This window comes from Adelges cooleyi, unplaced genomic scaffold, assembly GCF_023614345.1.
Source record: "Adelges cooleyi isolate 19-005CV unplaced genomic scaffold, UGA_ACOO_1.1 ACOO_flye_CR_arks_rails_tigmint_CR_PRNA_247, whole genome shotgun sequence".
NCBI lineage: Eukaryota > Metazoa > Arthropoda > Insecta > Hemiptera > Adelgidae > Adelges > Adelges cooleyi.
Genome location: NW_026095912.1, coordinates 2,036,184 through 2,051,555, shown reverse-complemented (window position 1 = coordinate 2,051,555; position 15,372 = coordinate 2,036,184). Strand labels below are relative to the sequence as shown.

Below are 15,372 nucleotides of genomic sequence, written 5' to 3'. Positions count from 1 at the left end.
TATTAAATGCGGATTATCGTTGGCCTAATTAAAAAATTTAAAAACTCCACAGAAATTTTACATGGTAAAAAAATATTTTATTTTGCAACAATAATAATTTAGTATTATAATATAAATAAAATGTATGGTTTTATAAATATTTAAACACGAATTTTGTTTCTACCAGGTAAATCTATCTAAACGGCCAGAATCGTCCATGGTCGATGTAAAAGGACGGTACAAAAATATCGACATGATAATTAAATTTAAACACGAATACATGACAAACTCAAAGACGGCCATTTTACACGTAATGTTGTTGTATTCATTGCCATCGGTATACAATCGATACACAAGATATGGAACTACAAAGTAACGTGGCTCCAAGAGGAACTGAGCACAGAGGACGACTGAAGTCGATGTCCAGTACGCCAATTTATAAGCCGGCGACAATCGCGTCAATGTCGAGTCCACAGTGTACAGCCCGTAGGCGTACAGCGGCACAGGTAAATACCTTAACCATACGGGTTTGCTGGGTCCAAATAGTAATCGCCAAGCGTAGAACGTGTAGTGTCTGTTATCGGCTAACAAGTAAGGGTGAGCTATGGTGTTTGAGTAAACCAAAGCGGTCGACACTCCTGCAAGAGCTATGAATGTCGTTTTGGGCATTTCGTCAATACGCATATTATCGTTAAACAACCAAATGGTTTTCAGTCGGTTTTTGGAATTTTTAATACGGTTATAAAACGTCAATAGCAATCGAGGTACAGAAAAAACTAACGTGAAGCCCACAAAGTAGCACAGCTGCATCGGATGTACGCTTGGTGTATGGGCTTTTCGATCGCCGACGACCACATCGCCTCCGTTGATAAAAATAACGAAACAGCCAAACAAACCGATGACTACGATATTTGATTTTGACTCGTGCCAACAGGTTCTAATAAGCGTCGACCATTTTCTAGAGCCATTCTTTTTTTTCCACGTAAAATAGAAAATCTGCGTAATACAAGTCTGTAAAAAAAAAAAGTTGATAAATATTTTTGTATAATACGATAATAAAAAATCCAAAAAAATACTCACCCAAATATAGAAAGTTATGGATGCGCTATTTTGTATCGGAGGGTATACTTGTTCAGCGCAACGGCACACGTCCACAATAGTAGAGAATACGATCCACGCTATGTTGGTTTGGCGGCACAACACGGAAAACATGGCCAAAACTATCTTTAACCAGAAACTGGACGATTTGTCCAAGTGAAACGAGTACCACAGGAAAACCGAGGCCGTAGCCCAGGCGTCTGTGTAATAAAGAAAAGAGTACGGAGCATAAATAACTGGAAATATAGCTACGCTCATCGCCAAAAACATTATCGTCCACTCCGAAATTACACTTTGTCCGTTTCTTTTCTGAAACATAAAAATTATTATTATATATTACGTTCTCAATTGAATTTCAAACAAAACTCACTTGTAACAACAATCGAAGACAACGACGATAACTCAAGTATAAACATGCCGGCGCTCCGATTGCATTTACAGCACGCAGAGTCATTAACGTACAAGGGTTGATGATGTCCTTGTTGGAGTTTTCGTAGAAAAGTCCTACCAACGATAATAGAGTACGATTTAGCCACACGCTTGGAACTATCAGAGCGGCCGACAACAAGTAAAGGCCAGGCAACGTTGTTATTTTCGGATCCCACTGAAATAAAAAAAAAAAATAGAATATTAAATATTAATTTTAAAAGAAACCTAGGTTGTCAGGAATAAAATATTTAACAATAATCTGTATACATATGTACATTTCTGAAGCCTAAACAAAAAACCACTAATACTAACTTTTTGGAAATCGCCCAAACAATAATGTCGAGCTTGGGGCACGTGAAATTCTTCATCTATATAATAATAGTCTCGGTCCGATCCCAGTTGTCGTTGTACTGGGAATTTCAACAAACCGTAAGTAACGGCGGACAAACACAGAGCGGGCAAAACGTCCAACACATTTTTCCATCCCGCGGACCGTTTTCTGCATTTGCGCTGCGGCGGAGGCATGGGGGAATGGTTTTTAATTTTTTTCACTTCATGATTGAAATCATATAATAAATTGCATTAAATCGAATAACTAGACATGCAAATTAGTATATTTTACAATTTTGAAAAATTCCGATGTGATTTTTGAATCTGACGTTCAAAGTGATAACAGTGATAAGACTGATAACGTCGTTTCCAGTGGAACGAGCGGCCCGTTTGGGTTTTCTTCCATGACATGTTCCCTTTAACCATTAACTTAAAATCGTACAAAGTACAATACAACCGCACACTAGATTCGGCATTTGCCCGCCAATTTGTTTTGCAATGGAAAATAATAAAATAAACGCAATGTACCATTGTACTTTGATAGTGCATGGTTCGTCTTGGTCTACGCTTAAGTAAGCAATTTTTTTTCCACCTTAGTGAAGTGACAAATAGGTGTAAGAAAATAATTTTAGCCAAACAAAATAGAATATGAAAATGTTAGAAAATTATTATTACACCTAGAGGTTTGTGTTGAACTCGTCGGCCAACCGCTGCCGTCCGAATACCGTTTGACGTTGAACGTTACTTTCAATAAATTACTGTAAAAACTTTGGTGTTGTCTGTTGAATTTACCAGGTAAAACCTATATTATTATAATATATAATTTTGAGTTGTCAATCGGTTGTATATTTGTACAATGCACGCCAACGTGGTTTATCGACATTTATCGTTTCAGACAAACATGTACGTGCAAGTGAGAATGATGGACACCGGCGTGTCAGTCACGATACCGACGTCGAGGACGATGGTGGTCAAAGAGTTCAAGAAACTCGTTGAAGAAAAATGCAACGTCTCGCCCGACAAGCAACGATTGTTTTTCGCAGGCAAACAAGTGAGAACACTCTCGATTATTTGATCTGCCCACTCGTAGCGCTTTTACCGGCGGTCACATCTAACAACTCTAGTTGAACATAACACTTAATATTTTACCTTTTTGTTTACGCTAAATTATAGTTTTTTTCTAATCAGCCATTAGGAAATTTAAATGGTTCAAAAATCACTTTATCTTTTTGACGACAAATTGAATAAAAAGAGCGCTACGTCATCTCTTGCAAGGATTAACGCATTGACTTGCACAACGTTAACCACAATGAGCTCTACTCACTGCCGCAATACCTTTCAATCGTCCTCCTAAAATAAGCTTGCATAACGATGTAACTTTATCCGATATTATTAGAATTAGGCTTATTCCTCAAAAATAGTTTTGGAACATATATTGTGGATTAAGAGGATGGCTTTTTTACTTGTTCTCGTATCATTCTTTAATCATATCATTTCTTTTAATATTTTTTTTTTCTAGTATTTTATTGTAATGAATTTGCTATTTTATTTGGTTATTAAACAACTGCAATCAACTAATTTGAAATATTTTATTTTTTAGCTTGAAGATCAATATAGATTGTTTGACTACAATATTAATATAAACGATGTTATTCAACTGATGATAAAAGTAGTAGTTCCGGAAATAAATAAATCGAACAAACCAAATTCTAAAGATACTATAAAGGCAAAAAAGGAAAAAACCAATACTGACGTATCAACCACGAGTTCAGCTATTGATCAAGTATGTTGTTGTTTTTAATAATAATATATTTATTTGCGTGTAGAAAATAAAAATATAACATCAAAAATATGATTTTTAGGATACAGCCGTCGAAGAAGACGCTTCTACCGAATCTAAGTATTTTAAAATTGGTGACTACGTAGATATTAAGGACTATCACTACGGCTCTTGGTTTATAGCTAAAGTAATAAAAATAAAAAAAGATCCAGCGCCTAGTCATCAGAACAATAATCCAAAAAGTCCAGTCGAAAACGACGGACTCATTTATGTGACTGAGATCGATGGGTAAATGCATTTAAAAACTCGAGCACTGTCGTTGGTGGTGTATTTAAATTGAATAATAATATTGTTTTTATTTTTTATGCTATTGTTTAGTTGTCCCGAAGAGCCACCAACTGAAGTTCAGCTACAAGAAGTACGACCACACGCTTACAAAATATTGCCTTTTACCGAACTCAAACCGGGCGAACACGTTCTCATGAACTATAATGCAGAATATCCTAAAGAACGTGGATATTGGTACGATGTGCTGGTAAAAGAAGTTAAGACCACCAGGAAAGGTCGGGCCGTTGTTGGCGACGTATCTGTCGGTGCAGACAATGCGGTTTTGAACAACTGTCAATTAATGTTTCTCGACGATATATTCCAACTGGAGCCCTACAAGCTACTTTCGGAAAGAACAGCAGAGGACGATGAAATCATGCAGACAAAGCCCACTACGGAAAGTAAATATTGAAATACAATGTTTTTCCCCTGTTATAAACATACACTAATTTGTTACGATAATTCCAACTCAAGGAGCTGGTGCGTTATTCTGTATCAAGTGTAAAGACGATGATGATAAAAACTGCAAGGATTGCGGATGTCGTGTCTGTGGAGGAAAGGACAATGACGACAAACAGTTAATGTGTGACGAGTGCAATCATCCATACCATATGACCTGTCTTGATCCGCCACTGACGGAACTTCCAGAAGACGACGATTGGTCGGTATAAGTTTTGTGGCAAATTTTTTAAAATTTGTGTTCAACATTTCTTTAATAAATTCAATTGCCATTAGGTATTGTCCGTCATGTAAAAACGATGAAAATGAGATTGTCAAAGCTGGCGGCAAGTTGAAAAAATCCAAAAAAAATACACCCGCGATGACGTCGACGTCCACTCGAGACTGGGGCAAGGGCATGGCTTGTGTTGGTCGAACAAAAAAATGTAATATTGTACCGTCAAATCATTTCGGACCTATCCCCGGAGTGGAAGTCGGCACTTCTTGGTTATTCCGGGTTCAAGTAAGCCATTACTTGATTAGTCGACATCGGTGTTTGAAAAGAACGCGTTTAAAGCGACACATAAAAACACATATTATTAAACTGAATTTGTCGGTAAATTAAAATTATTTTACTAAAAGGTTTCGGAAGCAGGCATCCACCGGCCTCCTGTCGGCGGAATACACGGCCGCGACAACCAAGGGGCGTTCAGTATCGTATTGAGCGGAGGTTACGAAGACGATGTCGACAACGGGGACGAGTTCTTGTACACGGGCTCGGGCGGACGTGACCTGTCCGGAAATAAACGTACAGCTTTGCAGAGCTGTGATCAACAGTTGACGCGCTACAACAGGTATGGTATATATTAAATTGAAATCTGTTAATATTTAAAAAAAAAAAAGGGTTAACAAAATGTTTTACATTATTGTAATAATTGTTTTAGAGCCTTAGCTCTCAACTGCAATGCGAAAATTGACGAAAAAGGTGCTACGGCCGCCGATTGGAAAAATGGGAAACCCGTCCGCGTTGTAAGAAATTACAAGCTCAGCAAACATTCTAAATACGCTCCGGAAACTGGAAATCGGTAATTTTTTTTTTACCCTTCAAAATACAATTTTACCATTAATGAAAATATTATGTTAAAACAGTTGAGCATATTGATGTTTATTCTCAGGTATGACGGGCTTTACAAGGTGGTTAAATATTATCCAGAATGCGGGCTGTCCGGTTTTAAAGTGTGGCGCTTTGTTCTGAGACGAGACGACCCAGCTCCGGCTCCGTGGACCGAAGAAGGAAAAAAACGAATGGCTCAACTTGGTCTCAAAACGATTGTAATTTGCTTTTGACCAAAATCCAAAACCGTCGTACGGATAGTAAAATGAGAATTGTTCGCTTTTTAGATTCCGGAAAATTACATACCAGTTGCAGTGAACGAACCTAAAAATAAATTGCCGGGCTCGAAGAGAAAGAGAGCTCTGAAAGAAGCCGAAATCGTGGAGAACGAACAGTGCAAAAGCGGGTCAGTCAGCGCTCAGGAGAGTGGAGACGACCAAGAATGTCCGGGCAAAAAACTAAAGATACAATACGAACTCGAAGAAGAAGCCACTGCGCTTATTTCGGCCGATACGGCTAATAAAAAATATTGGGACGATTGCAAAGAAATGTTGGAAAAAGGAAAAAAAGTATTTGTGACATTTTAACACTAAAATTTACATTGATGTACTTTAATATTGTGTATTTCCTTAGGCGTTTTTGGACAGAGTCGAAGAAACATTTCTATGCATATGTTGTCAGGAAATCGTTTTCGAACCGATCACGACCGACTGTTCTCATAATATTTGTAAAGTGAGTACAGACAGAAAATATTATTACGTGTATTTTGTCTTATCAAGTAGATTTATCGTTGATCTAAAGAGTTAAGTTTACGGTTAATTAATGTCGTTCTCATTGACAGGACTGTCTGAAAAGATCGTTCAGTGCACAAGTATACCAGTGTCCGTCTTGTAGAGCCGAGTTAGGAAAGAACTACCCGATGGACGTTAACAGTAATTTGGCCGACACATTGTTGTATCTGTTTCCGGGTTACAACGCGGACCGCTGACCGTCAATTGGAGAGAATAAAAGGGAAAACAAAACAGTAATATTTTTTATTTCTTTATAAACTCAAAAAAAAAAAATTCCTTTAAAAGATTGCCTAAATTCTTATTTCGGATTAAATGTATTGATTTTTTTTTATTGTAGCTATTTTATAAGCAGTCAAACATTAAAAAATGTTATGTTAATACAATATCATAGTATTTGTGTTTATCTTCAGTTTATTATTATTTAGTGGATCAGTTAATACTTATTTATTTCAGTATTGAAAAGCACCATTTGTGACAATAAGAATAATGTTGAATAATTTTTGTACTAAGACTGATCTGATCCGAATTTGGTAATTTTATAATTTGAATAACTCAATTTTACTTTTATTGTACATTTAATTCGCACTAAAATATTAGATTATAAGAGCATCTTTGTAAGTAATTTTTAGTGACCGCGTCGATTGTATTTAATAGAAAAAAAGGGTTAAGATATTTTGTAACAAATATTCCAAAAAAAAAAAATCATTTAGATTAAGATTTCAATTTTGTAATACAGTTACTTTTTTTTATTGGTATTATTATTATATTTTTTTTAATAAATGTTATATTAGTAATTACGATAATACTACGTAACGCTAAAAGAATATAGTTTAGTTGTTTTTTTTTTTGTATGAGGGTGTTAATTGTCTGAGAACATATTATTAATTTATGCAAATTTATAATAGTATAAGAATAACAGTTTCCTTTGGATCAGCGCGTAGCGACGACAAACTTGGTTATTGTCCAAATTAATAGATTTAAGATGACCGAGGTCCATTTACAAAGAATTTAATTTGTAACTTAATATTATTACGTGTAGGGATTTTTTATTCAGTAATTTTTTAATTTATATATTGTGTAAGATATTAGAAACTGAAACACACTTTCTTGTTTGTCTATTTTTCTAGAATTTTTTGTTGATTTTACACTTCATTAAAATGTATATTATACTATTTACTCGATTAGAGAAAATTTCAATTTAAAAACTATCGCTATGCTTTAATTACTAGATTTTGATAAGTCAATGTCATGTACTGTTCAAATTTCTAAATAAGTAACCATGATAACCTTGCCAGTCGCCTGAACAAAACAAAAATGATACGACGTCTTAAATCGGGCATTGAAAATTGTGACTGATTATTTTTTTTTTAAGATTAATAATAAAATATGGTAAACCATTATTTTTTTGTCAAGTACTCGAAATGGAAATAATTTCATAGAAAAATTGAAATTGTACGGTTAACCCACAATGTATTTATCTGTAGCGGACTTGTCGGTTGGGTTAAAAAACAAGCAATGTAAATTTTCTGATAAAAACGATAAATTAGAATGTAAATATTAAAAACACACTTTTAAGGTTAATAGCTATACTTATTAATTATTATTGTCTTATAAAATGTCACATTTTGTTTTGATTTCATAGACTACTCTTAAACAGTTTTTTAAAAGGTATATTTAATTTTCTTATTCTTTATAAAAAGGCTGTTGCCTATAGCTGTTTGGTCTAGAATTTGTATAAATAGTATATTATTAGTTATATTTCAATAAGTAAAATAATGTATAAGTTCTATCTACTCGCGATAGCTCATAAAATAGTTTTACTTACTTCAATTCTATAAGGGACATTAATAGAAACATACAAGTGTTGTTAAAATTGCTTTCAAATACATTTAATCTCTTAATGTTAGAATATTGTAGAAAATTATATTACATCTATTTCTAAGGGGTTTGGTATAGGCAATTTTTCGCACAATGGTTGTAAAGCATACTGTAACAACAAAATATTTTTTACATAATTATATAGGTTTATATAATATTATTAATATATAATTACAAACTTACAAGCAATTATTTTGGAAGGGAATACATATTTAAAAAGATACTATAGACTTACCAAAACGTTAAGCCCCTTCTCCCATATCTATGGTTAATTTTTGGCTATTGTAGTTAAAGTGGTGACAAAAAAAAACCCTACTATAATGAAGTGTCCTAGTTAGAGTACTAATTGCCTATACTGTGCCCCTTAAACGTAGCCCCCGTATAATATTATACTTTGATTACATTTGTAAACACACCTTAACCATAAACTGCAATTTATTAAACGAATAACTGTTTTAAAAAAACAATAGAAAATCCTAGACCGTACCTGACACTTCTCAGCCATAGCAAAAAAAAACTGACTTGTTTGTTTTCTTAAAACCAGATATACATATAGTAACTAATAATGTAAGTCCTAGTGATATTATAAGTCCTTTTTTATCGTCAAGCTTAACATTTTGGTAAATTCATTAATTTATAGTACTGTTAAGTGAACAGTGCCTAGGTATATATTTATATATATATATATATTGTGCTAATAGCAACGAGATAGGAATATGCCTACAAAAAAATGCAACAACGAGTCGAATTAATTATTAGGGTAATTTTAGAAAACGTACATTAACATAATGTATTTTTTATTGACCAATGTCTAACACAAATAGCTTTTTCTATATTTAAAACCGGCAAGTCGTTAAACCTTTTGTCTGCGGCTAAATTATCTTAACAATAGAACTCGAAACGAGCTTTATTTTATTAATTAAAGACATATTTAATTTTTTTAAAAATGGGATTATTTTTGTATTTTTTTTTACTTATGTAGGAAAGTAAATTAGGTATTAGTAGTTACCAAAAGGTAAACAACAAGGATAAAAATGAAAAAAATGTATTTATTCCCATTCAAAATCGAAAAAAAACCTTAAATATTTATAATTTGTTGGTCTTAACATAGTAATTTGTTGAAAAATAGACGAATTAGTTCCAAACTCGTGTAGGATATTTTTAAAATATAGTAATGTCAATTTACAGTAAAAACCCCAAAGTAAACTTATTAACGCTTTGCCCCAGAAAAGGTAGGTATAGAAACTATTTATTTATTTCACTTTTCGGGTGTAGCCTTAGAACTTGAGATGTAAAAATTAGAATCAGTTACTTGTTCAGATTTTTTTTTATATTTAAATGTTTTTTATGTATTTATACAAAGGGGGAGGTGGTGGAAAATGGGAGCTTTATATGTTAAAAGTGTGTTTATATGTTTATTACTTTTCAAAAGAATAACATAATGAAATAAGTTTTGCTTTCACTATGTATACTATTTCTATGACTATTTACTGTCAAAAAATAAAAAAGTATACCTATATTAATTTATATATAATTTATATCAATATTTAGATATTTTTATTAAATTTTTACAATCAATTTTTTTGAAAGTATGTCTTACTAGATTTAAAACGAAAAATAATAATTATATTTCCACCCCTCCTAGGACAAATAAGGGGTGTGCTGTATAGGTATTTTTTGGGGAGGAGTGTATTGATTGATGAATATCCCAAACAAGTTTGAAGCTAAATTACTGAATGTGATTTTGGTAACGTTTAAAAAGTCTTGTTTTTATTACTCTTAACCACAAACATATTTTGTATGAATTTAGTATGCATAAATAGTAATGATGATGTTATACTTACCGTATTTTCTAAATAACTTAATTGAAACGTTAAATTTTGGCGCCAAAACACAAAGTTTTAAGAACAAATTTTTGGGTTTTGATTGTGAAAGAATGATTTGTTTTTTTTTTGTGTGTTGATTGATTTGTTTATCTTATTTAGAAACGAGTGGATGCGAATATTTATAATGCTATTTCACACGAATTTAGTCGAATGCAATTAAATAACAAGTCAATAATAATTATAAACTCTAAAATAATTGTAATTCTTGTTAACAATAATAATAATAATAGTTATTAACTCATCAAACGGTAGCCAAAAACGCCTTTATGGGGAATTCCCACGTGTCATACCACAATCCGGTAATAACCGCTTTGACCACGACTGCGGTTGCGGTGTACTTGTTGTTTTGAATATTATTATTATTCACTACATTATAAAATAACATGCCAGTTTGTCATTAAACGCGGAATTGAATGTTTAAATATAATAATATATTATGGTACTTAATAAAAACGTCTTAAAATAGCCCGCCCACGGGTTGTAGTACAATATCAACATAATAATGTAAATATTTTCTAAAAATAAACGACACAATGATTATTATTATTATTATTATTCATTTTTAGTACGTTTAAAACGAAACGGCTGTTTCTCCGTCGGTGAATTGGCATAAAGCAAAAAATCTCAACCGCTGTACAAACGAATAATAAAGACTTATCTGACCTTTTCTTCGACGTTATAAGTAGATGGGTAGCAGCTATATTATAACGTACGACTAAATAATAATAATAATAATTTTTTTAATATATTATATTATGCTAAATCGCGACCTGCCGAGTAGAAAAAAAAAAAATTATGTTCTAGGAAAAGATGCGACTTTTTTGCTGAATGTGTCTATTTGGACGGTTTAACACGCCTACCCGGTGTGAATCTAGAAAAAAGAATACAAAAAAAAATCGAATCGTTTTTAAAAAATACCTACTAAAAAAAATTACAGTACAAGTATTTACAAGAAGTCGATGAAAAATAAAAAGGTAAAACGCGTTTAATTTAAATTATATATATATTTATTATGCTAGTTATCCGTTTACTGTCAACATCAATACATCATCTTCAGATATAACAGTTTGACTTAAAAAATAAAGTAAAATATACCTAAATAAAATCTGTTTTACATTAAAAAATAATTTCAACGCTTTAAAGGGATTTTTTTTTTATTGATGGAAGAATACAAGAAATTATTTTGTCTACAATCTTCTCTAAGGTTAGTAATTAGAACAATACACCACAATAGTATGGCGGGGAAGACAGGTACAGTGTTGTGCAAATTCTTCTTATTCGTATGCAAAAATTGTCTACCTATACAAAGGTATGTATATTATATTTATACGAAATAATGAATTAAAACACAATAACTTTAAAAAAAAAAAAAACACAAACTGTTTAAACAGATTTCCCAAAGAGCTAAATGACAGGTTTTTCGTTTCTTTGGCGTTCTAGCTCGTTGTGTCTCGGCCAAAGGATATTTTATTATTTAAAACAATGACATGCTCTATTGGAATTCTCGTAAAAATCGCATAACAATAATATAGTAGCCGTTTCCTTCATCAACAGCTCACGAAATTCCGACATTCCACAAACCCATTGGACCGTTTTACGACTTCCACAAAGCGTGGGCGAAAATTGAACTATATAATATTCTCATTATCTATCATCATCATCTTCATCTTCATCATTGACCGGAGCGAGGCATAATAATAATAATATATGCACACATAAAAATAGATAATGTGGGCCAAACGCGCACATGTTTCAACACACACACACACCGTGCATCGTATGGAATTTATAATAATTGTATAATGTATTACAATAAAATATACTCATCAATTAATAGTAATTAAAAAAAAAAAAAGATCAAAAGGAAGCCGTCCCACAAACCGATTTTAGGGGTTACAACATGGCGTGTATAAGGTGGCCTAAATACAATAATATATACCTAATAACTTATACAGCGACCTTACCAAGGTCGGTGCAGTGTGGAGCACAATAAAAAATTTAATAAACTTTGCGCGTACACCGTTCTTTGATAAAAAAAAAAATATATATATATATTTAATTACCATTCGCCAAGACGTGAAAACGCTGTTTTCAAAATCTACTCAAAAAAATCACACCCCCCAAAACGTCAACCCGGGTTGAGCTGGTGCTTAAAGGGTTGTAGAATATACTCAGAACCCAGCAAGTTTGAATTGGCAATAATCGATAAATCTCCCACTAAAAAAAAAAACAGTTAAATCTGAATATTTAGGTTATTAGGACTGTTCAGAATAAAGTCTCAAACTGCCCAGTTTTTTGTATATGAATATTATGATAAGGCGAAGAAGAATGTAATTTTTAGGTATTGACATTCATTAATTGTAAAGCTCGTCTATTGTCGTTAGTAAGTATTTTTATATTACTCTCTTGTTTTAGAAGATATTAAATTGTTTATTTACTTGAGTGATTGAAATTGTGCAACAAAGTTTTGAATTTTATTTGTTACAATAACCATTAGGTTACATTTAGTAGAAATTGTTTGGATTTAGATTTTTTTCCAGATTGTCTGAAAAGTAGAGTGTTGCCTTCAAAAACAAAATTAAATTTTCAATAAATTGTTTAAAAAAAACACCGAAATCAGTTTTGGAATTCAGCTAGGAATTTTGAATGGAAAAACCCATTTTGAAAATTATTCAAACGTACAAAACACACAAATTTTAAGTACCTTTTTTAAAAAATACACAATACTTTCATGTTACCTAATAGATAATAATATTGTCAGCTCTATTTTAGCAGTATGATGGATTGGTCTAAAAATCTACCGTTAACAGCTCATAAAGTAACTCATCCGAGCCGTTGTTTAGACGGACCCATTTGCTATCTTTGGTCACTTAAAAGTAATATTCTATTACTATAGTATACCATCTAAATATATCTATTACCCAATAATTTTAACCTAATGCCGCATGTAGAGCGTACGAAAAAACAAAAACTTGTATAACTTACTTATAATACAATAACAGTTGTATATACACATACATAAGTAATTAACTACTACCCAGTAATTATTGTTTTTTTTCTTTGATTGTTATTTTATTCTTTCTCAATTCATAGATTATTTGTCGGTTTAAACGAGCTCAGTGTTTTTTTTTTTTTTTAATAACTTCAAGTCTTTTATTAAGTTGGCGATTAACATAATTAATTTATTTGCTTATGAAGCGACTTTAATAAACTATACACAACGAATATAGCGTCTAACAATAAGTAACACAATTTATTTAATATATTTCAAAGTAATGTAAGTGAACTTACAGCTAAATAAATTATTTTAAGCACACACACCTAATAGCGAGTAAGTTCTAAGTTTAAAAGTTAAACCAAAATTAGGATACCCTTTTTTTGGATTTCACTTTTTGTCTTTTTTTGTCGGTCAAGCTAACACCACATTCCTATAGTTATTATTTTGCAACAAGTACGACGGTCAATGCCATGCAATTATCTCGACCTTTGCCAATAAAGTATATGTATTTTTTTTTTAACAAACATGCATTTTTTATTATTAGCAACGAACGTGCACAGCACCGTAGCCGCCTTGTATTATATAGGCAGTGTAATTTTTATTTTATGGTTTCAATAATAATTATTTATATATTTTCTATGCCGAAAGCGAATAAAAATACATTTTGGAGGGAATTCGACCAGACACCACCAAACATGCACAATGATAGCAATTAGCAACAGACAAGTGTAGGTAAGTATACACAAAACATTTTTGGACAATACATGTTATTATATTGTACGGCGGAAGCTGTTTAAAATATATTAAATTATTTTAGTAGCTCAATTTATTTTTTTGTAGCCTATTTAAATAAAAAGAAGCCGGTTTGACTTTTGACTCGGCCAAACCTTGAACAAATTGGATAGGTATTATAATAATTATTATAATTATGAAAAATCAGACCGTGGGAAGTCGGAATTAACGTACTACCTAATAATACATAATAATAAAATATTTTAATACCATAAAACCGCATTGATAACAAAAAAAAAAACCATGCAAAACCATATATTATAATATTACACTACTTACCTTGATCGGAAAGTATAATATATATATATATAATATGCATGCATGTATGTATGTATTTATTGTACAAGATGAATTAAAACGTTGCAGATAAATAGTACAACGGGTCAAAAGTCGATATTCGTTTGCTGTAGTTCAACTTGATGCCTAACTAGTTAAAATGCCGGTCTGAATCCGTTTTTTTTTCTTCATGTTATATAATAATAATATAGTGGAATATATATTTTTTTTTTAGTTTATCTGACCTTTTTCATTGAGAAAAACAATAATTAAAAAAGCCCCCCGTTTGGTATAGCAGTTTAAAAAAAAATAGCTAACAACATACTATTAAACTATATATATTATTATTATAAAATGTATAGATAACTACATTTTTTTTTTAATTCTATAAAATCTCTAGGCGTGTTGTTCCTCAAAGGTTAGAATTATTAATACTATGAGTAGTATTCTACTTGTACCAATAACAATACTATTAGGCAGAAATTAGAATAATATATATTATGCACAATGCGTGGCACGTTCTTGGCGTGAAATTTTTTTTTTTTTTTAATTTTTATCGATGACACAGGTATTATTGTAATGGATATAATATAATATTATATAGGTTTTTTTTTACATTTTTTTTTTATCGCTTCCATTACAATATAATATTAGATAATAAGCGGTCGAATAGTCTATGCCCGCGGTTGTTAACCGATTAACATACATAATATATTACCAGCTATGTTGGGGCCAATGTTGGAAAGGTAATGATATTATATTTTCACTTTGTATTTTGTGTTTTAAAGCATTGTTTTAAACGCGGACGCTTGTTGAACGGCTAAAAACGTCATTGCTCCCTTTTAAATTTGGATATGATTTAGCCACAAGTTTGTGCAATAATATATTTTTAATTAAAAAAATGTCTGTCTTTGTTTATTAGTTGAAAATATCTTTACAATTTTGTTACTCTTTGTATTCTGGACTTATAATCTGTAACTCGGATGGTGGCGGATCTATCTATTTACCAATAATCAATGCATTTTTTTTTATTATCATTTTTTAAAATAAAAATACTACACAAGTTTGTACAATAATATGGCCGCCGCATGTTTATTTTTTTTTTTGATACAAGCATATAAGGGATTGGTTTTGACCCTAGACTATTTGAAAACTATGAATAATAATTGTAAATACCAGCTGATGCTAAAAATAAAAGTGCAAAAAAAAAATCTAAGTTCTGACAATTTTTTTAGTCGTTGGGGTTGTGATGTAGG

The 15,372-nt window shown here is 31.7% G+C and overlaps 2 protein-coding genes across 3 annotated transcripts; one reads left to right on the top strand and one right to left on the bottom strand.

Annotated features, from left to right (window-relative positions):
* Positions 1–59: 59 nt before the first annotated feature.
* Positions 60–2,159, bottom strand: LOC126836581 (dol-P-Glc:Glc(2)Man(9)GlcNAc(2)-PP-Dol alpha-1,2-glucosyltransferase). Its single transcript, XM_050570122.1, has 4 exons — positions 1,819–2,159; positions 1,448–1,681; positions 1,060–1,386; positions 60–990 (listed from the first exon to the last, which is right to left on the bottom strand). Exons 1-4 carry the CDS (start codon positions 2,029–2,031, stop codon positions 160–162), a joined length of 1,605 nt encoding a protein of 534 aa, XP_050426079.1. The 5' UTR covers positions 2,032–2,159; the 3' UTR covers positions 60–159.
* Positions 2,160–2,346: 187 nt separating this feature from the next.
* On the top strand, positions 2,347–6,944 carry LOC126836410 (E3 ubiquitin-protein ligase UHRF1-like). Of its 2 annotated transcripts, XM_050569768.1 has the most exons (14): positions 2,347–2,631; positions 2,732–2,887; positions 3,437–3,619; positions 3,699–3,904; positions 3,995–4,344; positions 4,418–4,604; positions 4,679–4,904; positions 5,024–5,235; positions 5,326–5,466; positions 5,557–5,713; positions 5,783–6,064; positions 6,129–6,227; positions 6,337–6,519; positions 6,740–6,944. In XM_050569768.1, the coding sequence occupies exons 2-13, from the start codon at positions 2,738–2,740 to the stop codon at positions 6,481–6,483; spliced, it is 2,340 nt and encodes a 779-aa protein (XP_050425725.1). In that variant the 5' UTR covers positions 2,347–2,631; positions 2,732–2,737; the 3' UTR covers positions 6,484–6,519; positions 6,740–6,944. The 2 variants fall into 2 exon arrangements, with proteins under 2 accessions (XP_050425725.1, XP_050425724.1); XM_050569767.1 differs by having other exon boundaries at positions 6,337–6,944.
* Positions 6,945–15,372: the final 8,428 nt, after the last annotated feature.